General features: G+C 37.5%; 2 protein-coding genes across 2 annotated transcripts; both read left to right on the top strand.

Moving 5' to 3' along the window:
* The first annotated feature begins 730 nt into the window (after window positions 1–730).
* On the top strand, window positions 731–1,505 carry LOC132612335 (uncharacterized). Its single transcript, XM_060326621.1, has 2 exons — window positions 731–1,052; window positions 1,153–1,505. The coding sequence occupies exons 1-2, from the start codon at window positions 731–733 to the stop codon at window positions 1,503–1,505; spliced, it is 675 nt and encodes a 224-aa protein (XP_060182604.1).
* Window positions 1,506–23,466: 21,961 nt separating this feature from the next.
* Window positions 23,467–25,574, top strand: LOC132608790 (large ribosomal subunit protein uL18c-like). Its single transcript, XM_060322535.1, has 2 exons — window positions 23,467–23,784; window positions 25,250–25,574. Exons 1-2 carry the CDS (start codon window positions 23,587–23,589, stop codon window positions 25,427–25,429), a joined length of 378 nt encoding a protein of 125 aa, XP_060178518.1. The 5' UTR covers window positions 23,467–23,586; the 3' UTR covers window positions 25,430–25,574.
* The last annotated feature ends 361 nt before the right edge of the window (window positions 25,575–25,935 follow it).

The raw sequence follows: 25,935 nt of genomic DNA, 5'->3' as shown, positions 1-25,935 counted from the left end.
TCTTATGGCTTTTCAGACTCACTTTCGCTTTATAAATCAGACTTCATGTTTTAGTATTCAGTTTATGCATGCTTTATGATGCCCATGTTGATTCAGCAAGCCGTGTGGTTCGCTCGGTCACATGCAGCCCGGCACCGAGTGTCGTGTTACGCCCAGGCCATGGTTCGGCGTGATAGTTTTAGTCGTAAATGGTATAAAAATATCATGATGGATTGGAGTATAGTGTGATAGAAGATGCTGCTTATTGTTTGTGTTGTTATTTATTTCAAGATGAAAGCATTCATCAAGATGGAGGCGAAACATTTTCAAGTATAGGCTTCAAGAGTTGGCACAAAAAGAAAAGATTAGATAAGCACGTTGGTGAGTTGAACAGTGATCACAACCAGGCAAAGAAGAAGTGTGAAGATCTAATGCGACAAGAACAATCAATTTAAGTTGCGTTTGTAAAGCCGTATAATGAAACTAAGCTTGAGCACATAATTCGTTTAAAGGCTTCAATTGAGGTGGTAAGACTCCTTTTGAATCAAGGATTGGCATTTCGGGGACATCGTGAAGATGAATCATCAATAAACAAGGGTAACTTTCTTGAAATTCTTTCATGATATGCGAAGTGGTGTGATAAAATTAGTGATCTTGGGTTGAAAACTGCTCCGAAAAATGATCAATTGACTTCTCATAAAATTCAAAAAGATACTATCACTTCATGTAAGCTTGAAACAATTAAACTATTATGGAGGATCTAAATGGTGACTACTTCTCATTGCTAGTTGATGAATCTGGTGATGTGTCACGTAAGGAGCAAATGGCAATTGTTTTGCGATATGTTGATAAATGGGGATCTATGGTGGAACGGTTTATTGGGATCGTTCATGTTCGTGATACTAGTGCTTTATGTTTAAAAAAAGTAATTGTTAACTACCTTCCTCAATATTCTTTGAGTTTATCTCATATACGTGGACAATGCTATGATGGATCAAGCAATATGCAAGAACGTCTAAGTGGCCTTAAAACTTTGATTCAACAAGAAAGTAGATCAGCTCATGCGATTCATTGTTTTGCTCATTAACTTCAGTTGACTCTTGTCGGGGTATCTAAAAAAATGTTTTCAAGTTAAAGAACTCGTATTGTTGGTTTCTAATGTCTTAAATGTAGTGAGATGTTCTTTTAAGCGCATGGATGAACTTCAAAAATCTCAAGCAGAAAAAGTACAAGAGGCACTAGATATGGGCGAGGTTGAAACTGGTAAGGGATTGAATCAAGAACTTGATCTTGCTAGGGCTGCCAATATTTGTTGGGGTTCACACTACAAATCTTTTAAAAAATTCATTAGCATGTTTGTCTCTATTACTGATGTTCTTGATACTATTGTTGTTGATTCTGAATGTGAATATAGAGCTAAGGCACCAGGATTTCTCAGGGTTTGTCAAACATTTGATATTACGTTCATATTGCACTTAATGAGAGATATTTTGGAGATCACAAATGAACTTAATGAATCATTATAAAATAAATAACAAGATATTGCAAATGCTATGTTACTAGTTCAAGTGGTGAAGAAACGATTGCAAGATCTAAGAGATGAAGGCTAGGATCCGCGTATCGAGAATGTCTCAGCATTTTGTGTCAAGTATGATATTTTGATTACTAAGTTTGATGAGTTCTATGTTAGTTTTGGAAGATTTCAACATAGAGTTGTTGATTATACTTTCTCACATCATTATAGTGTTAACATATTTTGTAAGATTATTGATTGGCAACTTTAAGAACTCAAGGAAAGTTTTAACGAGGTGAGAACGGATTTGCTTATTGGAGTTTCTTGCTTGAAACCAGTTGACTCATTTTATAGTTTTGACATCAAGAAAATATTGATAATGGCTGAATTATATCCTGATGATTTTGGTGAAAAATATAATGGTTACTCTTAAAAATGAGCCCGAGACTTATATTGTTGATTTCCATGATGTTGATGGAATGTTCTCCAACCTAAAAGAACTTGGTAATCTTTCTGAAGAGCTAGTTAAAGCAAAGAAGCATTTAAATGATCCCCTTGTCTTTCGCCTTGTAAAATTTCCGTTGATCCTGCTGGTCGCTACTGCTACAGTTGAAAGAGCTTTTTTGGCAATGAAGTTGATCAAGAGTGAATTGCGAAATCGAATGGATGATGACTTCATGAGCGGTTGTAAAGTGCCTTATGTAGAAAATAGAATATTTAATACTGTTTCTGATGAGAGTATTATGAATATATTTCAGAAAATGAAAACTCCTAGGATATTATTGTAATAGTATATTTCAATTAATCAAACTTTGTTTTGTTAGTTTCTCTGCACAATTATTTTCTTATCTATTGAACCCATTTGGTGAAAATCCTAGACCTGCCACTGCACAAAAGATACTCCCCATCATGGTCTTTTCCTATTAAATGGTCTGGGGACTAATACTCATTGCTTCAATATGACCATTGTTGCTTTTTTTGGCGTTTCGGGGTCATGAAACAAGAATTTTGGATCACTACAACTTTTCGTGTGTGTTAGCCCATGAAGCTTGTGCAATATTTTCAACACACGCCGTGTGGACCTAAACTTGGTGGGTACATATCAAAAGGTCTAGAGACCAATACCCGTTGTTTCATCTTAATACACGTTACTTGTTGAGGCAGTAAATAGGAATTACAGATCACCTCAGCTTTTCGTATGTGTTAGTCCATGAATCTTACCAATTTTGTTTAACCGACTCTATTTGGACCCAAACTTGCATGATTCATCCAAAACGTCCTAGTGACCAATACACGTTGCTTTGTCATGACTAACGTCACTTTTTTTTTTGTATTTTGGGTCACGAAATAGGAATTTGGAATCTTATTAGCTTTTCGTGTGTGTTGGCCTTTGGATCTTGCGAACCTTTTACGACCGACACATTTGGACCCACAGTTTGTGGGTCCATCTTAAACGACATGGGAATTTATACTCATTGTTTCATCATGAAACAAATAGCTTTTTTTTGGAGTTTTTGGGTCATGAATTAAGAATTTTGAATCTCATTGCTTTTCGTTTATGTTAGCCCATGGATCTTAGGGCTTTTTTTTTACCGACTCCATTTGGACCCAAACTTGGTTGGACCATCCAAAACGGCTTGATGACCGATACGCATTGTTGCATCATGACTGATGCTATTTAGAAGTCATGAAATAGTAATTTGAGATCATCACAACTTTTAGTATGTTTTAGTCCATGTATCTTGTCAAAAAATTTCGACCGACTCTATTTGAAACGAAACTTTCTTGGTCCGTCCGAAAAGTCCTTGTGAATAAAACTTATTGCTTCTTCATGACCGACGTCGCTTTTTTGGTATTTCAGGGTCATGAAATAGGAAATTTGAATCTTATTAACTTTTCGTGCGTGTTAGCTCATGGATCTTGTGGATTTTTTTTATCGAATCTGTTTGGATTCAAACTTGGTGGGTCCATCTTAAACGGCCTGGGGACCAATACTCGTTGTTCATCATATCACACCTTGCTTTTTTGGCATTTTGGGGTCATGAAACAAGAATTTGGAATCTCATAAGCTTTTCATGTGTGTTAGCCCATGGATCTTGCAAAAAATTATCAATCAACTTCATTTTGACCCACACTTGATTGGTCCATCTTAAACACCCTGGGAATTAATACTCATTGCTTCATCATGACTAGTGTTGCTTTTTTGGCGTTTTGGGGTCATGAAACGAGTATTTTTGATGACTACAGCTTTTCGTGTGTGTTAGCCCATGAATCTTGTGGAATTTTTTAGAGGCACGTCGTTTGGACCCGAACTTTGTGTGTACATCTTAAAAGGTCTAGATACCAATACTCGTTGCTTCATCTTGACAAGCATTACTTGCTGGGTTAGTAAATAAGAATTAGGGATCAACTCAGCTTTTCGTATCTCTTAGTCCATGAATCTTGCCAATTGTTTTGACCGACTCTGTTTGGACCCAAACTTGTCTGATTAATTCGAAATGGCCTGGTGACTAATACACGTTGCTTTGTCAAAACTGACTTTTTTTTTGTATTTCGGGTCACGAAACAGGACTTTGGAATCTTATTAGCTTTTAGTGTGTGTTGGCCTATGGATCTTGCGAACTTTATATGACCGACTCTGTGGGTCCATCTTAAATGGCATGAGAACTAATATTCATTGTTTCATCATGACACACATCGCTTTTTTGGCTTTTTTTCGACCGACTCCATTTGGATGCAAACTCGGTTGGACCATCCGAAACGGCTTGGTGACTAATACACATTGTTGCATCATGACTGATGACATTTAGAAGTCATGAAATAGTAATTCGAGATCACCTCAGCTTTTAGTTTGTGATAGTCCATGTATATTGCCGAATATTTTTGACCAACTCTATTTGGACCGAAACTTTCCTGGTCCGTCCAAAAAGTTTTGGTGAATAATACTCGTTGCTTCTTCATGGTCGTTTTTTTTTTTTTTTTTTTGTATTTCGAGGTCACGAAATAGAAAATTCGAATCTCATTAGCTTTTCGTGTGTGTCTGCCCGTAGATCTTGCGAACTTGTACAACCAACCTATTTGGACCCACAGTTTGTGGACCCATCTTAAACGGCCTGGTGACCAATACTCGTTGTTCCTTCATAACACACATTACATTTTTGGGATTTTGGGTCGAGAAACAAGAATTTGGAATCTTATATGCTTTTCATGTGTGTTAGCCCATTGATCTAGCGAAATTTATTCGACCAATTTCGTTTTGAACCAAACTTGATTAGTCCATCTTAAACGGCCTGGGGACTAATACTCATTTCTTCATCATGACTAGTGTTTTTTGTTTTGCGTTTCGGGGTCATGAAACAGAAATTTTGGATCACTACAGCCTTTCGTTTGTGTTAGCCCATGAATCTTGCGAAATTTTCTCGACACAAACCGTTTGAACCTAAACTTTGTAGGTACATCTCAAAAGGTCTAGGGACCAATACCCGTTGCTTCATCATGACACACATTACTTGGCGGGTCATGAAATAGGAATTAGGAATTAGGGATCACCTCAGATTTCTAATGTGTTAGTCCATGAATCTTACCGATTTTTTCGACAGACTTTGTTTGGACCCAAACTTGCCTGGTTCATCTGAAACAACGTAGTGTCTAATACACATTGCTTTGTTATGGCTAGCATCCCTTTTTTTTCTTTTAGTATTTCGGGTCACGAAACACGAATATGGAATCTTATTAGCTTTTCGTGTGTGCTAGTCTATAGATGTTGTGAACTTTTTACGACCGACTCGTTTGAACCCACAATTTGTGGGTCCATCCTAAATGACTTGGGAAATTATACTCGTTGTTTCATCATGAAACAAATCGCTTTTTTGGCATTTTTGGGTCATGAAATTTTTTTTTTGAATATCATTATCTTTTTGTGTGTAACGCCCATGGATCTTGCGGCTTTTTTCCGACCGACTCCATTTGAACCCAAACTTGGTTAGACCATTCGAAATGGCTTGGTAATCAATACGCATTGTTGCATCATGACTGATGCCATTCAAAAGTCACGAATAGTAATTCGAGATCACCTCAGCTTTTAGTGTGTGATAGTCCATGTATCTTGTCGAATTTTTTTGATCGACTCTGTCGGAATCGAAACTTTCCTGGTCCATCCGAAAGTCCTGGTGAATAAAACTCATTGCTACTTCATGACCGACGCCATTTTTTTTTGGGTATTTCAGGGTCACGAAATAAGATGTAACATTTCATACGTTTACATTAAGATGTGTCACGAGTTGATCAATATGGATTCAGAGGATTGACATCGTACATGAGGTTGCAGATGTGAGACCCATAAGTTTGGCGAATTTCAAATCTATTATTATATAGCCTTGATATTGTATTTTGTTTTAAGTGAAACTTTTTTTGTGAAAAATTGATAAATATGATTTTATGTAGTTAATTCTTTTTAAGGTACAGCATGCAGAATAGCTCAGACATGTTATATATTAATATATGATTAAGAATATTTGCTTTCTATTAATTAAAGTCCCAAATGTTTTCCACTAAATGGGACGAATACTAGGAAAGTTTAGAAGTCCCAAATGTTTTCCACTAAATGGGACCAATACTAGGAAAGTTTAGTTAAATTCCTATGTCCTACTACTTTTTCATGTGATTATAAAGTACCCGTGAATTATTAATATTAGTGGATAGAAGACCAATTGTTTTGGTCTAAGTGCTTGGTACGTGTACCATTCCTATATGCTTAGAGAAAGGGTAACTTTATTATAATAGTTATTAGTTTAATAATTAAGAGATGGGGCTGCGTGTCTTATGTCTTTATAAAAATCTGCCCAACAACATTTTTCTCTTGGGGGTAAGTCAAAACGTTCCAGGTCTTTTTCATTTTGAGGGATAGATATAAACATAACTGTTTATGCCGAATTTTGATAATCAATTAAATTTATAAGTGAGGTATAAAATATGCGGCTGATCTTTAATCTATTTGGTTGGAAGAAGTTATATATGAATCTGCTGTGAGCAAGCGAACAATGATCGATGATTTACACTAAATATATGTATTAAATAATATATGAATGTTGTTTGATTAGATAAAGCTAAAGAAGAACACACAAATCCGGACCAATATCAGAGAATGAGAAGGAGAGATTTTATATATTTTGCTATAACAATGTTCTAAACTTCTATTGTTTTCCCTATTTGTTCTTCGAACATTCCATTAACTAGGCGTTGGTAAGGTGCACCGGCATTTTTTAATCCAAAAAGCATGACATTGTAACAGTAAGTCCTATATCGGGTAATAAAGGATGTTTCTCTTGATCCTCCGGGTGCATCCAGATTTGGTTATAACTGGAGCAAGCATCGAGAAAACTTAACATCTCATGCCCGGCCGTCACATCGATCATTTTATTGATGTGAGGCAACGGAAATGAATCCTTCGGCATGCTTTGTTTAGATCCTTATAATCAACGCACATTCGAAATTTATTACCTTTTTTCGGCACCACTACTACGTTAGCTAGCCAGTCCGGGTACTTTACCTTCTGGATAGAGCCTGTTTTTAAAAGCTTCGTTACCTCATCCTTTACGAAGGCGTGTTTTGCCTCTGCTATGGGCCTTGTCTTCTACTTCACCGGGGGAAACCTCCCGTCTAAGCTGAGTTTGTGAGTTGTTACTTCTGGTGGCACACCTGTCATATCTATATGGGGCCATGCGAAGCAATCGACATTAGCTCGAAGAAATTTAATTAACTTATTCCTGAGCTCCGAGGTTAACCCCGTGCCCAGGTATACCTTTCTGTCCGGTAGACTTGGTTGCATCCGAGTCATCCGGCATGATGAATGATCTGGGTACACCGAAATCATCCTTTTCATATCCCGGATCTAACCCCGTGTGCTTTAGTTGCTATTTGGTGTCCTTTCCCCCGGTTGAATCTTCTTCCTTTTGATCCGATTTTTGGGCTGAGGTGTTGCTTCCTCGACCGCGAACATCTCCCTTGCAACGGGCTATTCACCTCATGTTATATCCCGTATTTTTGAACCTCGGAGCATCTGCTGGGGTGGGGCCCACATACCGAGATTTTTTTTTGGAACATCTGAAAAGTCATATGAATCACATATGTAAAGTTAAACACAACTCATGAAGTACCTTTGGACCAAATCAAAGTGGAAACCCTCCAAACGAATATTTTTAAGAAAACGTTTTCGGGTGACCTGACTTTGGGGGGCAAAAACTGTATTGTAAGTTTGGAATTTCGAAAATACCTTGAAATAGAAGTTGTAGATAATTGAATTAGCTTTCCATCCATAGGTCGTGGGTTCCCAGGTGACGTCGGTACAAGGAGATATGAACGTTTTAAGGTCGAAAGGTCAGTGGGCTAGGCCCAACTCGGGACCAACCGAGTTGGCCCAAAAAAATGAAAAAACAATTCAGGCCCAAGTGAGGAGCCATTCGGCCATGGTCCATAAAAAGTATCCAAGCCCATGGAATTAAGTCATGTGGTCAATGAATAAAAGACCACTTAATCATCCAAATTCCATAGAACTTTCAAGAGAAAGAATAGGAGGAAAAACAAGAGAAAAACAAGAACAAAAAGAGGGCATTTCGGGTTTGGCCATAGAAAAATCACCCCTCAAAATCTTGCCTCTAAAATTATTTTCTTGTTGAATTCCTACTAAATTAAGTGTCCTCTACAACTTGGTGTAATTGTTTTGGAAGAAGGAGCACTTATTTCTTCAAGTTGACAACTTGTTCAAGTGAAGAAGTTTGTAGAAAAAGGTAAGAATCAATTCCTTTTTCTTATGTTATGAAGGTTTGTTTATGTTGTGGTATGTGGAAATGAGTAGAAATTATGGAAATAAGGAAGTTTGCAAAGTGGGTATGTATATATATATGTAGCCATGGGTCTATATATGTTGTATACATATATGAGTTGAATTTTATGTTGCATTCTAGTTGTGGTTATGATGGAAATTATATTGGGAATGAAAGTTGAATGAATTTTGGTTGAAGTTGGAATGTAGATGATTATGTCACTTTAGAATAATTTTGTGATATTATGGAAATGAAGTTGTTAAGATGTGAATTATGATTATGGTTGATGAATTTGGAAGTTGGAAACTTGTTATGAAGTTGTATGCCAAAGATTTGATGTTTTGCATAAGTTATGATTTTGGCGGAAGATTGTATATCATGTATATCGAGTGTATATCTTAAGGAAAACGATATGAAATGTTTCTAGAACTATATGGTGATGATCATGATGGTTGTTGAATATGAAATTATTGATCTTAGTTGAAAGTTGGGTTGAATTGAAGATTATGTCAACTTGTGAGAAAAATGACTAGTTGAAGGATATTTGTGTTTTTAATGTTCATTGTTGATATTGTTGTTGTCGTTTGGGTTGTTGTTGATGATTTATAGCCGAGTTGAATTCTCGGGGTGTCATATGTATAGGGGAAGTGCTGCCGAAATTTCGGTAGCCAAATATGCTTAAAGTTGAAATAATGGCATTAATAATTCACAATTGGTAAACTTGACCAATTGCAGTTTTTCGACGAAACGGGAAGTGAGATTGGAAAGGCTTAAGGAGCGTGAAAGGTATGTAAAGTAAACCCAATTCTTCCCTTGGCATGCCCCTAGTGTGTTAGGGTCGGATTCGGGCCTCGAAGGACCTCTTGGCCCTCGGAATTCGCAAGACAAAATTTCAGTTTTTCCTTCAGTAGAATTGAACCATTTTGATACGCTTTTTTTTTTTTCTGAAATTATGCAATTTTGCTCTAAATTATTCAGAAAATCATAGAATGTTTGTATAACCTTTTTAGGTGATACTATATGCTTAGAGGGCACAATTTGAGCCCGCCGCCTTGTTTGTCCCAAGGCGGGCCCGCTATTTACGGTTTTGCCCCTAATGTGTTAAAGCTTCCTTTTTAAGCGATTTTTGAAAGAAATGTTTTAATTACCCTACTAATCGCTTAACGAATATTATTTTAAATATTCTGTTAAATATTATAAATTATTTTGACACTCGGAATGACTTCGGGAAAGTTATACTTCTGTAATTTATTATGATATCCGAAATACATTTATTATGATTCCGTCCGACCCCATTGGATTTGTTTGTCTTTGATACGCTTCATCGAGTCTTTGAAAACATTTATTATATTTTTAAATTGCATTAGTCTCTCACAACTCCATTCGTGGATGTCCCAATGTTTCCCACACTGAGCCCGGGCCAGGATATGTTGTCAAGCGTAATTCTCTGCATTGTTCGCCGCGCCCCGATGTGAGGGGGCAGGTATACGCGTACATGGGTCTGTGGAGTATGATGTGCCATGTCCGCCTATTCTGATCTGATCTGTTATGGCCATTCTGATATGACATTTTATGATACGGGGCCACGCCCCTTTTTCTGATTCCTCTGTATAGTGGCACCGGCGTCGGGAGGGTGGCCACATTCTGTCTGCCGAGTCCCGTGTCAGGGACCGGATATGATATGATATGACATATGTTTCTGTACGCATTCTGTCTGTTTTGGAAATATGCATTTGACACTCTGGATTCTGTACTTATTTTTCTGTAACCATTATGATTTGACTTCTGTGATTCCGCTTTACATATTCAGTACATATTTCGTACTGACCCCCTTTCTTCGGGGGCTGCGTTTTCATGCCGCGCAGGTACTGACGACAGGTTCGCTGATCCACACGTTTAGGATCCTATTTCTGCTATTTGGGGCGCTCTCTTCTACAGAGCCCATCTTTTGGTACAGTCTGTCACTGCTATCTGGATATGTACTTTGTTCAGGGTATGACGGGGCCCTGTCCCGTCTTATGATTATGATATGTTCTGTAGAGGTCTGTGGATACATCTGTGTGGGTTCTGTACATATGTTTGGGATATTCTGTTCTGTGATGGCCTTATCGGCCTATGTGTGCCAAGTCTGCTTTTCTGCTAAGTTCTATAGCGACCACTAATATTATTATTATATTATTATTCTGTTAATATGCTAATTTGGGGTATCGGGTACGTATAGGTGCCCAGCTCGGGCACTGGTCGCGGCCCACGGGGTTGGGTCGTGACACCTCAGATGGTTTTTATCCCCTCCGGGGTCAGAAATTTCAGCATCTGATGTAATGTCAACGGAACGACCCTCATGCTATATATCCAAGGTCTACTCAGCAATGCATTATACTTCATATCTTCTTCGATTACATAGAACACCGTTTGCTGGATAGTTCCATCAATGTTAACCGGCAAAGAGATCTTCCCCTTCATGATTTCGCTCGCCATGTTGAACCCGCTGAGCACCCGGGCTACCGGTATGATCTGATCGAGTAGCCTTAGCTGTTTGACCACTCTCCACCGGATGATGTTGGCCGAGCTACCTAGGTCAATCAAAATACGTTTAATTTTTGAAATGTTACAGGAACAGAGAGCAGCGATTGCCGAACAAGGAATCGCAATAGCCTAATTGCAAAACAAAAGTGATAAAATGACCCCGGAGAGGGCGAAAGGTGTTGCTGAACCCAGAAGGGACGAGACGCGGATGGTTGAGAGCAATGGGTCCGGAGCTGGTTCATCCACCGAAGTTATGAGAATGCTCGAAACATTGGCGAAGCAGGTAGACTCGACCGAAAAGAGGGTGGAAACATATAACTCTCGGGTGGACCAAATCCCTGGGGCTCCACCTATTCTGAAAGGACCGGATTCGAAGAGGTATATTCAGAGGCCTTTTCTTCCGAGTGCGGCTCTGAAATTGATCCCGAAGAAGTTCAAGATGTCGGATATCCAGAAATATGATGGCACAATGGACCCTCAGGAACACCTGACTTCATACACCTGCGCTATAAAAGGCAATGATATGAAAGAGGATGAAATTGAATCCGTGTTGCTGAAAAAGTTCGGGAAAACTCTATCAAAGGGAGCATTGACTTGGTATGACCATCTTCCCGAGCATTCAATCACTTCTTTCGAAATACTCGCCGATGCGTTTACAAAAGCTCACGCCGGTGCCAAAAAGGTGCAGGCCCGTAAGGCGGATATTTTCCATATAGCCCAAAGGGATGACGAGTTATTGCATGAATTTGTCAACCGATTCCAAAGGGAACGAATGAAGCTCCCACCGGTTCCGGAGGAATGGGCTACGCAAGCTTTCACCAAAGGGCTCAATCCTCGGAGCTCGACGGCCTCATTCAAACTAAAGGAAAACTTGCTGGAATCAGTTCAGCTTTTCGTATCTGTTAGTCCATGAATCTTACCAATTTTTTCGACCGACTCTGTTTGGACCCAAACTTGCCTGATTAATTCGAAACGGCCTGGTGACTAATACACGTTGCTTTGTCAAGACTGACGTCACTTTTTTTTTTTTTGTATTTCGGGTCACGAAACAGGACTTTGGAATCTTATTAGCTTTTAGTGTGTGTTGGCCTATGGATCTTGCGAACTTTATATGACCGACTCTGTGGGTCCACCTTAAACGGTATGAGAACTAATACTCGTTGTTTCATCATGACACACATCGCTTTTTTGGCGTTATTTCAACTGACTCCATTTGGACCCAAACTCGGTTGGACCATCCGAAACGACTTGGTGACTAATACGCATTGTTGCATCATGACTGATGACATTTAGAAGTCATGAAATAGTAATTCGAGATCACCTCAGCTTTTAGTTTGTGATATTCCATGTATATTGCCGAATATTTTCGACCAACTGTATTTGGACCGAAAATTTCCTGGTCCGTCCAAAAGGTTTTGGTGAATAATACTCGTTGCTTCTTCATGGTCGCTTTTTTTTTTTTTTTTTTGTATTTCGAGGTCACGAAATAGGAAATTCGAATCTCATTAGCTTTTCGTGTGTGTCTGCCCGTAGATCTTGCGAACTTGTACAACCAACCTGTTTGGACCCACAGTTTGTGGACCCATCTTAAACGGCCTGGGGACCAATACTCGTTGTTCCTTCATAACACACATTATATTTTTGGGATTTTGGGTCGAAAAACAAGAATTTAGAATCTTATATGCTTTTCATGTGTGTTAGCCCATTGATCTAGCGAAATTTATTCAACCAATTTCGTTTTGAACCAAACTTGATTAGTCTATCTTAAACGGCCTGGGGACTAATACTCATTTCTTCATCATGACTAGTGTTGTTTGTTTTTGCGTTTCGGGGTCACGAAACAGAAATTTTGGATCACTACAGCCTTTCGTTTGTGTTAGCCCATGAATCTTGCGAAATTTTCTCGACACAAACCGTTTGAACCTAAACTTTGTAGGTACATCTCAAAAGGTCTAGGGACCAATACTCGTTGCTTCATCATGACACACATTACTTGGCGGGTCATGAAATAGGAATTAGGAATTAGGGATCACCTCAGATTTCTAATGTGTTAGTCCATGAATCTTACCAATTTTTCCGACAGACTCTGTTTGGACCCAAACTTGCCTGGTTCATCTGAAACAACATAGTGTCCAATACACGTTGCTTTGTTATGGCTGGCATCCTTTTTTTTTTAGTATTTCGGGTCACGAAACACGAATATGGAATCTTATTAGCTTTTCGTGTGTGCTAGTCTATGGATCTTGTGAACTTTTTACGACCGACTCGTTTGAACCCACAATTTGTGGGTCCATCCTAAATGACTTGGGAAATTATACTCGTTGTTTCATCATGAAACAAATCGCTTTTTTGGCATTTTTGGGTCATGAAAAAAGAATTTTGAATATCATTATCTTTTTGTGTGTAACACCCATGGATCTTGCGGCTTTTTTCGACTGACTCCATTCGAACCCAAACTTGGTTAGACCATTCGAAATGACTTGGTAATCAATACGCATTGCTGCATCATGACTGACTCCATTCAGAAGTCACGAAATAGTAATTCGAGATCACCTCAGCTTTTAGTGTGTGATAGTCCATGTATCTTGTCGAATTTTTTTGACCGAATCTGTCTGAATCGAAACTTTCCTGGTCCATCCGAAAGTCCCGGTGAATAAAACTCATTGCTACTTCATGACCGACGTCGTTTTTTTTTTTTCGGTATTTCAGGGTCACGAAATAAGATGTGACATTCCGTACGTTTACGTTAAGATGTGTCATGAGTTGATCAATATGGATTCAGAGGATTGACATCGTACATGAGGTTATAGATGTGAGACCCATAAGTTTGGCGAATTTCAAAACTATTATATATAGCCTTGATATTATATTTTATTTTTAGTGAAACCTTTTTTTTGTGAAAAATTGATAAATATGATTTTATGTAGTTAATTATTTTTAAGGTACTGCATTCAGTAGCATCAGACATGTTATATATAAATATATGATTAAGAATATTTGCTTTCTATTAATTAAAGTCCCAAACGTTTTCCACTAAATGGGACCAATACTAGGAAAGTTTTGTTAAATTCCTATGTCCTACTACTTTTTCACATGATTATAAAGTACCCATGAATTATTAATATTAGTGGATAGATGACCAACTGTTTTGGTCCAAGTGCTTGGTACGTGTACCATTCCTGTATGCTTAGAGAAAGGGGAACTTTATTATCGCGTCTTATGTCTTTATAAAAATCTGGCCAGCAATATTTTTCCCTTGGGGGGTAAGTCAAAACGTTCCAGGTCTTTTTCATTTTGAGGGATAGATCTAAACATAACCATGGATTTTAGAATCAGTACTGCTATTCCAGACTTAGATCCCGAATTTTCTAAATGGGCTGAGGACTTTCCTTTGCCTGAAGCGTCAGTAGGCCCTACTCATGTGAAATATTCTGTTGCAGAATTGCAAAAGTTCATGTATAGACCTGTACCAATCCTATCTGATCCTAAGGAGATTATTACCACAGGGAAAAAATTCGTTAAAAACTTAGAAGAAGGGAAAGTTATAGAACAGACGTTGTTAGATCTATGCACTGTAGCTTTCAGTCTTAGAGCAAAGAATGGTGAGCTAGTATTCTCACCTGTAGACTGTACAGGGTGGAAGACTGAGAAGAATGCAGCCAATAGTGTAGTTCCACTACCAGCCCCATCTGTAGGAACCACTGATGAAGATTTCTTACAATCGACTCTTATTAGAGCTTCTGAGACTGAGGCTGGCGGGTCGGGTGCGAGAGCAGGTACCGCTTATTCATACATTGCTGCCTCGTTTCTGCGATTGATAGCAAAGGAGCCAGAAAATTGGAGGAAAGCCATAGGTTATATAAAGACACAGTTCAGAGGTTTCTATGGGATAGTTAGTCCCATTGTCACTGAATTTCCAGCGTCTATCACATATGCCCGGCTTATCAAGACAGCATTCTGTACATTTGCCAGTGTTACAAGATATGCAGTATTAGTAACCGGGACTACTGACAGGTGATGGTAAGAAACTCTCCTCAATATCATATGTTTAATTTCTTTGCAGGTCAGCATTTAGCATATCCTGGCATGCATGCTTATCCGCTTACAGTCGCCTTAATTCATAAGCTGAATGGGATATCCCCAGCCCTGTTATTGAGCTATCTCACAGTGGATGAGACAAAGGATGCAGTGAAGGTCACATATGATATTTTTACGGAGCATGATGCACCATCTGATGTACCCAAAAAAGATAGGGATTTCTTATGGAAATATGCTCGGATTGTGAATGAGGGTTTCTTTCTGGATTTACAGACAAAAAGAAACAAAATGTTGGTGTATGTATTGGTTACGCTCCATAAAAGGCTAGGACTCGCATCTACTAACTCTTATGCAGATCCAGAAAATATAGCAGTACTGCGAGGACAAACTAACACTGAAGGAGGATGCTGCTGAATTTGCTGATATTGTATTAGAACTCTATAAGAAGGCGGTATCTAAGAGAGAAGGAGCCACAAATGGCGATGTTCAAATGGAGCCAGCCAAAAGAGCAAGAATCTCAGTGGAGGATGTAAATATTACATATTGACTTATGATATAGACATCTAATATTTTGTTAAATATTTATTTGCGTCTTTATATGTGTGTTGTAAGTTGACTTTCTGTATTTGTATTTAATGTTTACATACATGGGGCAATGCAATCTCTTCCTGGGATCTTGAATTTTGAGCTTTAATCATTCTGGCTTTTGAATTTGATGGTGTAATGTAGCTATGTCAATTGGGTTAATCTTGCTTTTACCAATTGTGGCAATGCAATCCCTTCTTGGGTTCTTGAATTCGAGCTTTAAGCATCCCGGGTTGTGCAAATTCAAAGTCTTTAATAATGAATTTGAGGTATAATGGAGGTATTGAACTAACAGTGAAAGAAAAAAGGCAACTACGCCAATTGGGTTTTTCTTTTGTAAGGTTAATCTTGTTTTTACCAACATGGGGCAATGCGATCTCTTCTTGGGGTCTTGAATTTGAGCATCCTGGGTTGTGAATGCGCGATGTAACGTAGCTATGTCAATTGGGTTAATCATGTTTTTACCAGTATGGCAATGCAATTTTTTCTTGGGTGTTGAATTTGAGCTTCAAGCATTCTGGGTTGTACAAATTTGATGTCTTATATAATGAATTTATGGTTTAATGGACTAATGAAGGTATTTAATTAACAGAGCAAACAAAAATAATACCCACCTTTTTCAATTGGTTTCTCTTTGGGTAAGGTTAATTTTTCTTAAATGGAACATGGTTAGTAAGAATTCATATTGCCGGCCCCAACTTGCTTAGGATTGAAGGGTAATAGTTGCTAGAATTGTTGCTAAGATTAATCTTGTTTACCAATATGTGGCAGTTGAATCTCTTCTTGGGGTCTCGAATTTTTCCTCTATGCAGTCGGAGTTGTATAAATCCAAGTACGGGATAGAATTTGAGGTATAATGGAGGTATTGAACCAACAGAGGAAACAAAAATCCACCCTTTTCATTTGTTTTTTTTTAATTAAGGTTAATCTTGATTTTGCTTAAATGGAGCGACATGACAGTGAGAATTATTATAGCTGGACTCAACTTGTTTGGGACCGGAGCGTAGTAGGAGCAGTAGTTGTTGCTAAGGTTAATCTTGTTTACCAATATGTGGCAATGCAATCTCTTCTTGTGATCCTGAATTTGTGCTCTATACCCTCAGAGTTGTACAAATCTCAAGTCCCAAAGAATGATTTTGTGGTAAAATGGAGGTATTTAACTAGCAGTTAATTAAGAAAAAGACAACTTTGCTTCTTGTTACCAATATGTGGCAGTGCAATCTGTTTTTGGGATCTTGAATTTGTGCTGTATGCATTCAGAGTTGTACAAATCTCAAGTCCCTAATAATGAATTTATAGTAAAATAGAGGTATTTAACTAAGAGCTAAAGAAATAGAGTGCAATCGGTTTGTTTTTTTGTAAGGTGAATCTTGTTTTTACCAATATGTGGCAGTGCAATCTGTTCTTGGGGTCTTGAATTTGTGCTCTATACCCTCAGAGTTGTACAAATCTCAAGTCCCAAAGAATGATTTTGTGGTAAAATGGAGGTATTTAACTAGCAGTTAATTAAGAAAAAGACAACTTTGCTTCTTGTTACCAATATGTGGCAGTGCAATCTGTTTTTGGGATCTTGAATTTGTGCTGTATGCATTCAGAGTTGTACAAATCTCAAGTCCCTAATAATGAATTTATAGTAAAATAGAGGTATTTAACTAAGAGCTAAAGAAATAGAGTGCAATCGGTTTGTTTTTTTGTAAGGTGAATCTTGTTTTTACCAATATGTGGCAGTGCAATCTGTTCTTGGGGTCTTGAATTTGTGCTTTATGTATTCAGAGTAGTAAAATTTGCACATGCTTTTCTACATGATATTGCTATGAACCCTCTATCAACCCTCTCTTTGTTTCCACTTCCAAAATTTTTTTTTCTTGTAAAACGTCTATTTGTGATTGATATGCTACTTGTTTGTTCTTAATTTCTTTCTGGTTCTTTTTTTGGTTTATGTAAATTCATGAGACCCATAAGTTTGGCCAATTTCAAAATTATTATTTATAGCCTTGATATTGTATTTTGTTTAAGTGAAACCTTTTTTGTGAAAAATTAATAAATATGATTTTATGTAGTAAATTATTTTTAAGGTACTGCATGCAGAATAGCATCAAACATGTTATATATAAATATATGATTAAGAATATTTGCTTTCTATTAGTTAAAGTCCCAAACGTTTTCCACTAAATGGGACCAATACTAGGAAAGTTTTGTTAGATTCCTATGTCCTACTACTTTTTCATGTGATGGAGTTTTTTTTTTTTTTTTAACTACATAAAGTACCCATGAATTATTAATATTAATGGATAGAAGACCAATTGTTTTGGTCCAAGTGCTTGGTACGTGTACCAATCCTGTAGGCTTAGCGAAAGGGGAACTTTATTATAATAGTTAGTTTAATAATTAAGAGATGGGGCTGCGCGTCTTATGTTGAGAAATTAGGCATAAAAATCTGGCCAGCAACATTTTTCCCTTGGGGGTAAGTCAAAACGTTCCAGGTCTTTTTCATTTTGAGGGATAGATATAAACAAAACCATGGCTTTTAGAATCAGTACTGCTATTCCAGACTTAGATCAGTCAGATTTACAGACAAAAAGAAACAAAGTGTTGGTGTATGGATTGGTGATGCTCCATAAAAGGCTAGGACTCGCATCTACTGACTCTTATGCAGATCCAGAAAATATAGCAGTATTGCGAGGACAAACTTCACTGAAGGAGGATGCTGCTGAATTTGCTGATATTGTATTAGAACTCTATAAGCAGGCGGTATCTAAGAGAGAAGGAGCCACTCCCGTAGAACGCAGAGCAAAATTAAGAGGCCTTCAGGTCATGACACCTCCACCAGCAACTGTTACCAGACCCCCTCCTGCCACAGATGGCGATGTTCAAATGGTGCCAGCCAAAAGAGCAAGAATCTCAGTGGAGGATGTAAATATTACATATTGACTTATGATATAGACATCTAATATTTTGTTAAATATTTATTTGCGTCTTTATATGTGTGTTGTAGGTTGACTTTCTGTATTTGTATTTAATGTTTACCTACATGGGGCAATGCAATCTCTTCCTGGGATCTTGAATTTTGAGCTTTAATCATTCTGGCTTTTGAATTAGGTGGTGTAATGTAGCTATGTCAATTGGGTTAATCTTGTTTTTACCAATTGTGGCAATGCAATCCCTTCTTGGGTTCTTGAATTCGAGCTTTAAGCATCCTGGGTTGTACAAATTCGAAGTCTTTAATAATGAATTTGAGGTATAATGGAGGTATTGAACTAGCAGTGAAAGAAAAAAGGCAACTACGCCAATTGGGTTTTTCTTTTGTAAGGTTAATCTTGTTTTTACCAACATGGGGCAATGCGATCTCTTCTTGGGGTCTTGAATTTGAGCATCCTGGGTTGTGAATGCGCGATGTAACGTAGCTATGTCAATTGGGTTAATCATGTTTTTACCAGTATGGCAATGCAATTTTTTCTTGGGTATTGAATTTGAGCTTCAAGCATTCTGGGTTGTTCAAATTTGATGTCTTATATAATGAATTTATGGTATAATGGACTAATGGAGGTATTTAATTAACAGAGCAAACAAAAATAATACCCACCTTTTTCAATTGGTTTGTCTTTGGGTAAGGTTAATTTTTCTTAAATGGAACATGGTTAGTGAGAATTCATATTGCCGGCCCCAACTTGCTTGGGATTGAAGGGTAGTAGTTGCCGGAATTGTTGCTAAGATTAATCTTGTTTACCAATATGTGGCAGTTGAATCTCTTCTTGGGGTCTCGAATTTTTCCTCTATGCAGTCGGAGTTGTATAAATCCAAGTACGGGATAGAATTTGAGGTATAATGGAGGTGTTGAACCAACAGAGGAAACAAAAATCCACCCTTTTCATTTGTTTTTTTTTTTAATTAAGGTTAATCTTGATTTTGCTTAAATGGAGCGACATGACAGTGAGAATTATTGTAGCTGGACCCAACTTGTTTGGGACATCGTAGTAGCAGCAGTAGTTGTTGCTAAGGTTAATCTTGTTTACCAATATGTGGCAATGCAATCTCTTCTTGTGGTCCTGAATATGTGCTCTACACCCTCAGAGTTGTACAAATCCCAAGTCCCAAAGAATGATTTTGTGGTAAAATGGAGGTATTTAACTAGCAGCTAAAAAAAAAAGACAACTTTGCTTGTTGTTACCCGTATGTGGCAGTGCAATCTGTTTTTGGGATCTTGAATTTGTACTGTATGCATTCAGAGTTGTACAAATCTCAAGTCCCAAATAATGAATTTGTGGTAAAATTGAGGTATTTAACTAACAACTTAAAAAACAGAGTGCAGTCGGTTTGTTTTTTTGTAAGGTGAATCTTGTTTTTACCAATATGTGGCAGTGCAATCTGTTCTTGGGGTCTTGAATTTGTGCTTTATGTATTCAGAGTAGTAAAATTTGCACATGCTTTTCTACATGATATTGCTATGAACCCTCTATCAACCCTCTCTTTGTTTCCACTTCCATAATTTTTTCTCTTGTAAAACGTCTATTTGTGATTGATATGCTACTTGTTTGTTCTTAATTTCTTTCTGGTTCTTTTTTTGGTTTATGTAAATTCATGAGACCCATAAGTTTGGCGAATTTCAAAACTATTATATATAGCCTTGATATTGTATTTTGTTTTAAGTGAAACCTTTTTTGTGAAAAATTAATAAATATGATTTTATGTAGTTAATTGGGTTCCCTAGTTAATTCTTTTTAAGGTATTGCATGCAGAATAGCATCAAACATGTTATAAATATATGATTAAGAATATTTGCTTTCTATTAGTTAAAGTCCCAAACGTTTTCCACTAAATGGGACCAATACTAGGAAAGTTTTGTTAGATTCCTATGTCCTACTACTTTTTTAACGTGATGGAGTTTACATAAAGTACCCATGAATTATTAATATTAGTGGATAGAAGACCAATTGTTTTGGTCCAAGTGCTTGGTACGTGTACCAATCATGTATGCTTAGAGAAAGGGGAACTTTATTATAATAGTCAGTTTAATAATTAAGAGATGGGGTTGCGCGTCTTATGTTGAGAAATTAGGCATAAAAATCTGGCCAGCAACATTTTTCCCTTGGGGTAAGTCAAAACGTTCTAGGTCTTTTTCATTTTGAGTGATAGATAACACATAACCATGGCTTTTAGAATCAGCACTGCTATTCCATACTTAGATCAGTCCTATTTTGTCCCATCCCCTGAATTTTCTAAATGGACTGAGGACGTTCCTTTGCCTGAAGCCTCAGTAGGCCCTACTCCTGTGAAATATTGTGTTGCAGAATTGCAAAAGTTCATGTATAGACCTGTACCAATCCTATCTGATCGTAAGGAGATTATTACCACAGGGAAAAAATTCGTTAAAAACTTAAAAGAAGGGAAAGTTACAGAGCAGACGTTGTTAGATCTATGCACTGTAGCTTTCAGTCTTAGAGCAAAGAATGGTGAGCTAGTATTCTCACCTGTAGACATGGCAGGGTGGAAGACTGAGAAGAATGCAGCCAATAGTGTAGATCCAGTATCAGCCCCGTCTGTAGGAACCACTGATAAAGATTTCGTACAATCGATTCTTAGTAGATCTTTTGAGACTGAGGCTGGCGGGTCGGGTGCGAGAGCAGGTACCGCTTATTCATACATGGCTGCCTCGTTTCTGCGATTGATAGTGAAGGAGCCAGAAAATTGGAGGAAAGCCATAGATTATATAAAGACACAGTTCAGAGTTTTCTATGGGATAGTTAGTCCCATTGTCACTGAATTTCCAGCGTCTATCACATATGCCCGGCTTATCAAGATAGCATTCCGTACATTTTCCAGTGTTACAAGATATGCAGTATTAGTAACCGGGACTACTGACAGGGCGATGGTAAGCAACTCTCCTCAATATCGTATGTTTATATTCTTTGCAGGTCAGTATTTAGCATATCCTGGCATGCATGCTTATCCGCTTACAGTCGCCTTAATGCATAAGCTGAAGGGGATATCCCCAGCCCTGTTATTGACCTATCTCACAGTGGATGAGACAAAGGATGCAGTGAATGCCATATATGATATTGCTACGGAGTATGATGCACCATCTGATGTACCAAGAAAAGATAGGGATTTCTTATGGAAATATGCTCGGATCGTGAATGAGGGTTTCTTTCTGGATTTACAGACAAAAAGAAACAAAGTGTTGGTGTATGGATTGGTGATGCTCCATAAAAGGCTAGGACTCGCATCTACTGACTCTTATGCAGATCCAGAAAATATAGCAGTACTGCGAGGACAAACTTCACTGAAGGAGGATGCTGCTGAATTTGCTGATATTGTATTAGAACTCTATGAGGAGGCGGTATCTAAGAGAGAAGGAGCCACTCCCGTAGAAAGCAGAGCAAAATTAAGAGGCCTTCAGGTCCCAGATGGCGATGTTCAAGTGGAGCCAGCCAAAAGAGCAAGAATCTCAGTGGAGGATGTAAATATTACATATTGACTTATGATATAGACATGTAATATTTTGTTAAATATTTATTTGCGTCTTTATATGTGTGTTGTAGGTTGACTTTCTGTATTTGTATTTAATGTTTACCTACATGGGGCAATGCAATCTCTTCCTGGGATCTTGAATTTTGAGCTTTAATCATTCTGGCTTTTGAATTTGATGGTGTAATGTAGCTATGTCAATTGGGTTAATCTTGCTTTTACCAATTGTGGCAATGCAATCCCTTCTTGGGTTCTTGAATTCGAGCTTTAAGCATCCCGGGTTGTGCAAATTCAAAGTCTTTAATAATGAATTTGAGGTATAATGGAGGTATTGAACTAGCAGTGAAAGAAAAAAGGCAACTACGCCAATTGGGTTTTTCTTTTGTAAGGTTAATCTTGTTTTTACCAACATGGGGCAATGCGATCTCTTCTTGGGGTCTTGAATTTGAGCATCCTGGGTTGTGAATGCGCGATGTAATGTAGCTATGTCAATTGGGTTAATCATGTTTTTACCAGTATGGCAATGCAATTTTTTCTTGGGGTGTTGAATTTGAGCTTTAAGCATTCTGGGTTGTACAAATTTGATGTCTTATATAATGAATTTATGGTATAATGGACTAATGGAGGTATTTAATTAGCAGAGCAAACAAAAATAATACCCACCTTTTTCAATTGGTTTGTCTTTGGGTAAGGTTAATTTTTCTTAAATGGAACATGGTTAGTAAGAATTCATATTGCCGGCCCCAACTTGCTTGGGATTGAAGGGTAGTAGTTGCCGGAATTGTTGCTAAGATTAATCTTGTTTACCAATATGTGGCAGTTGAATCTCTTCTTGGGGTCTCAAATTTTTCCTCTAAGCATTCGGAGTTGTACAAATCCAAGTACGGGATAGAATTTGAGGTATAATGGAGGTATTGAACCAACAGAGGAAACAAAAAACTACCCTTTTCATTTGGGGCTTTTTTTATTAAGGTTAATCTTGATTTTGCTTAAATGGAGCGACATGGCAGTGAGAATTATTGTAGCTGGACCCAACTTGTTTGGGACAAGAGCGTAGTAGCAGCAGTAGTTGTTGCTAAGGTTAATCTTGTTTACCAATATGTGGCAATGCAATATCTTCTTGTGGTCCTGAATTTGTGCTCTATACCCTCAGAGTTGTACAAATCCCAAGTCCCAAAGAATGATTTTGTGGTAAAATGGAGGTATTTAACTAGCAGCTAAAGAAAAAGACAACTTTGCTTGTTGTTACCCGTATGTGGCAGTGCAATCTGTTTTTGGGATCTTGAATTTGTACTGTATGCATTCAGAGTTGTACAAATCTCAAGTCCCAAATAATGAATTTGTGGTAAAATGGAGGTATTTAACTAACAGCTTAAAAAACAGAGTGCAATCGGTTTGTTTTTTTGTAAGGTGAATCTTGTTTTTACCAATATGTGGCAGTGCAATCTGTTCTTGGGGTCTTGAATTTGTGCTTTATGTATTCAGAGTAGTAAAATTTGCACATGCTTTTCTACATGATATTGCTATTAACCCTCTATCAACCCTCTCTTTGTTTCCACTTCCATAATTTTTTCTCTTGTAAAACGTCTATTTGTGATTGATATGCTACTTGTTTGTTCTTAATTTCTTTCTGGTTCTTTTTTTGGTTTATGTAAATTCATGAGTCAACTCTACAACACATCTTTTGACTTTCAGGTTGAAGGGACACCTGAAAGACCAAGACTCTGTGTCTTCCGTTCCAACAAGCATATTTATGTTCAAGTCATTGATGATTCCAAGATGCACACACTGGTTTCTGCTTCAACGATGCAGAAACCGATCTCTGAGGAATTCGACTACTCTGCCGGTCCCACTGCAGTAAGTTCTTAAATATATTCTCTCCAAAAGGTTAAGACGACATTTTTCTTTTATGAACAATACCTAGGAAAGTAGTTACGAGAGAGTGAGGTGGAGGAAGAGACAAAATTATGGGAAAAACAACTATTGGAAGGAAACCTTTCCCTTTGTGCTCTGCAGTACATATTTTCTCGTTTTATATGAAAACTGGAAAGAGTGAAATTTCTTGAACTGTGAAAAGTGCCAAGATTCCTGATGTGTTTAGCATTAAATTTGACATATGCTTGAATATAAAGAATGGAAAAGTACAGGATCAATATAATAATTATCTCAATAAGAAAATGTGAACATTGACATATGAGTAAACAACTCTTAAGTGAAAATGGCAGAAAAGGTAAAGGGCAGCCCGGTGCACTAAGCTCCCGCTATGTGCAGGATCCGGAGAAGGGCTGGACCACAAGGGTCTTTTGTACGCAGCCTTATCCTACATTTCTGCAAGAGGCTGTTTCCACGGCTCGAACCCGTGACCTCCTGGTCACATGGCAGCAACTTTACCAGTTACGTTAAGGCTCCCCTTCAAATGGAAAAAAGAGTATTAAGTAGAAAATGAACACCATCAACGGCTTTAGTAGTTGTCAGTTCGATTAGAATCTGATGTGAATAAAAGAAAGTTACAGAGTGGGAGTAAATAACTGTACAAAATGTAGAATGATACAGGTAGCAACTTAAAGGGTGAGTGAGAAATATAGAGTTGCAACAATTGAAAGCTTTACTGTTAATATGTTGAGAAGAAATATACTTTCTTGAGCTAGAAAACTATATTGGGAGATTCAAAGAAATTATAACAACTACCACTTAACTTGCTATTTTGGGGATTGGAGCAGAAAAATTAGAGAACTGGCACAACTTGGCAGGAAAAACTTCAATCCAAGTTTTTTCACTTCATCCCTGGTTTGCAGTTTAGAAGAAGAAATATACCTATGATTATCTGAAGTTTCTCAATTATCTGGTGTGGTAGAAAGTCACAAACTGTACGACAAATACCATCCAGAAATTGTTGCTCTCTCTACAATGATTGCATGTACATTTATCAGCTTACAGTTTAGTTGGTGAGGTGAAATCATAAAGTTCTGCCTTCAGAAGAGGACCCCGTAACTGTAATTTTAGATAACCTGCCCTTAGAAGAGAAAATTCCTTAACTTTTCTCTTTATAAGGAAGGAATATCCGTTGGAGTTTAGTTTTTTGTTTTTTTTTGTTTTTGAAAATGGTTGATTTTCAAATTGCATCTCTTTTCTGAACCTCTTAGGCATAGTGCGACTGTTCTTCCAGACGAAAATGATTAAATAAACAAAGAAACAGAAAACAGCAAAACATAGTGAAATCGTGTAGAGTTACACGAGAGAACTACTATGATGTGATTCTCCCGGCAATTTTCTTGCATCAAAATTTAGTTGCTTGAATACTTGTTATGTTGTTTATGAACAGAAGGCTCATCATAACAAGCTTTGTTGGCAAGAAGTGGCAAAGAAAGTGGGAAAAGTTATAGCTAAGGCCTGTCTAGAGAAAGGGATCACTAAAGTAGCCTTTGATCGCAGAGGTTATCCTTACCATGGACGGATTGAAGCTCTCGCTGAAGCTGCACGAGAAACCGGCCTTCAGTTTTAGAAAGTGGTTTCTTTGTTCTTATTTTTTGTTGTGCAAATGACCTTTTTTAATCTTCCTATTTGTTCCAGTTTGTAAACTCATATCTAAGAATAGATGAACTGGAAATTTTATGTATGATCTGCAATTCTTTTTGCTTTATAGCTCAGATCAGAACTTGGATGCCTTTGTACTTCAAATTTTGCTTTGGTTATTGCTGTCCAAATTAGAGAAACAAAAACTAATGTAAATCATGGCTAATATGTCTAGTACTACATACCTCAAGTAGATCTGGGGATTTCAACATTCTGGTCTGATAGATGAAAGAACAATCAAGATTTTCTTAGTATAATTAAGGGCCTATAATTAATTCTAGCATTGAGTTTCAAATAAAACAATAAAATGTTTGGTTGATTGTACATAATGCAATGTTTGGTTGACGGTATTAAATAAAACTTACATTAAGTTATGTCAGCAAGGTAGAATTAAGTTATGGCAGCAAGGTGAAGTTTGAATTTTGAGTTTATGGG

Source organism: Lycium barbarum, chromosome 9, assembly GCF_019175385.1.
Source record: "Lycium barbarum isolate Lr01 chromosome 9, ASM1917538v2, whole genome shotgun sequence".
Classification (NCBI taxonomy): Eukaryota; Viridiplantae; Streptophyta; class Magnoliopsida; order Solanales; family Solanaceae; genus Lycium; species Lycium barbarum.
The sequence above is the reverse complement of the archived record's forward strand: the minus strand, read 5'-3'. Positions and strand labels throughout refer to the sequence as shown.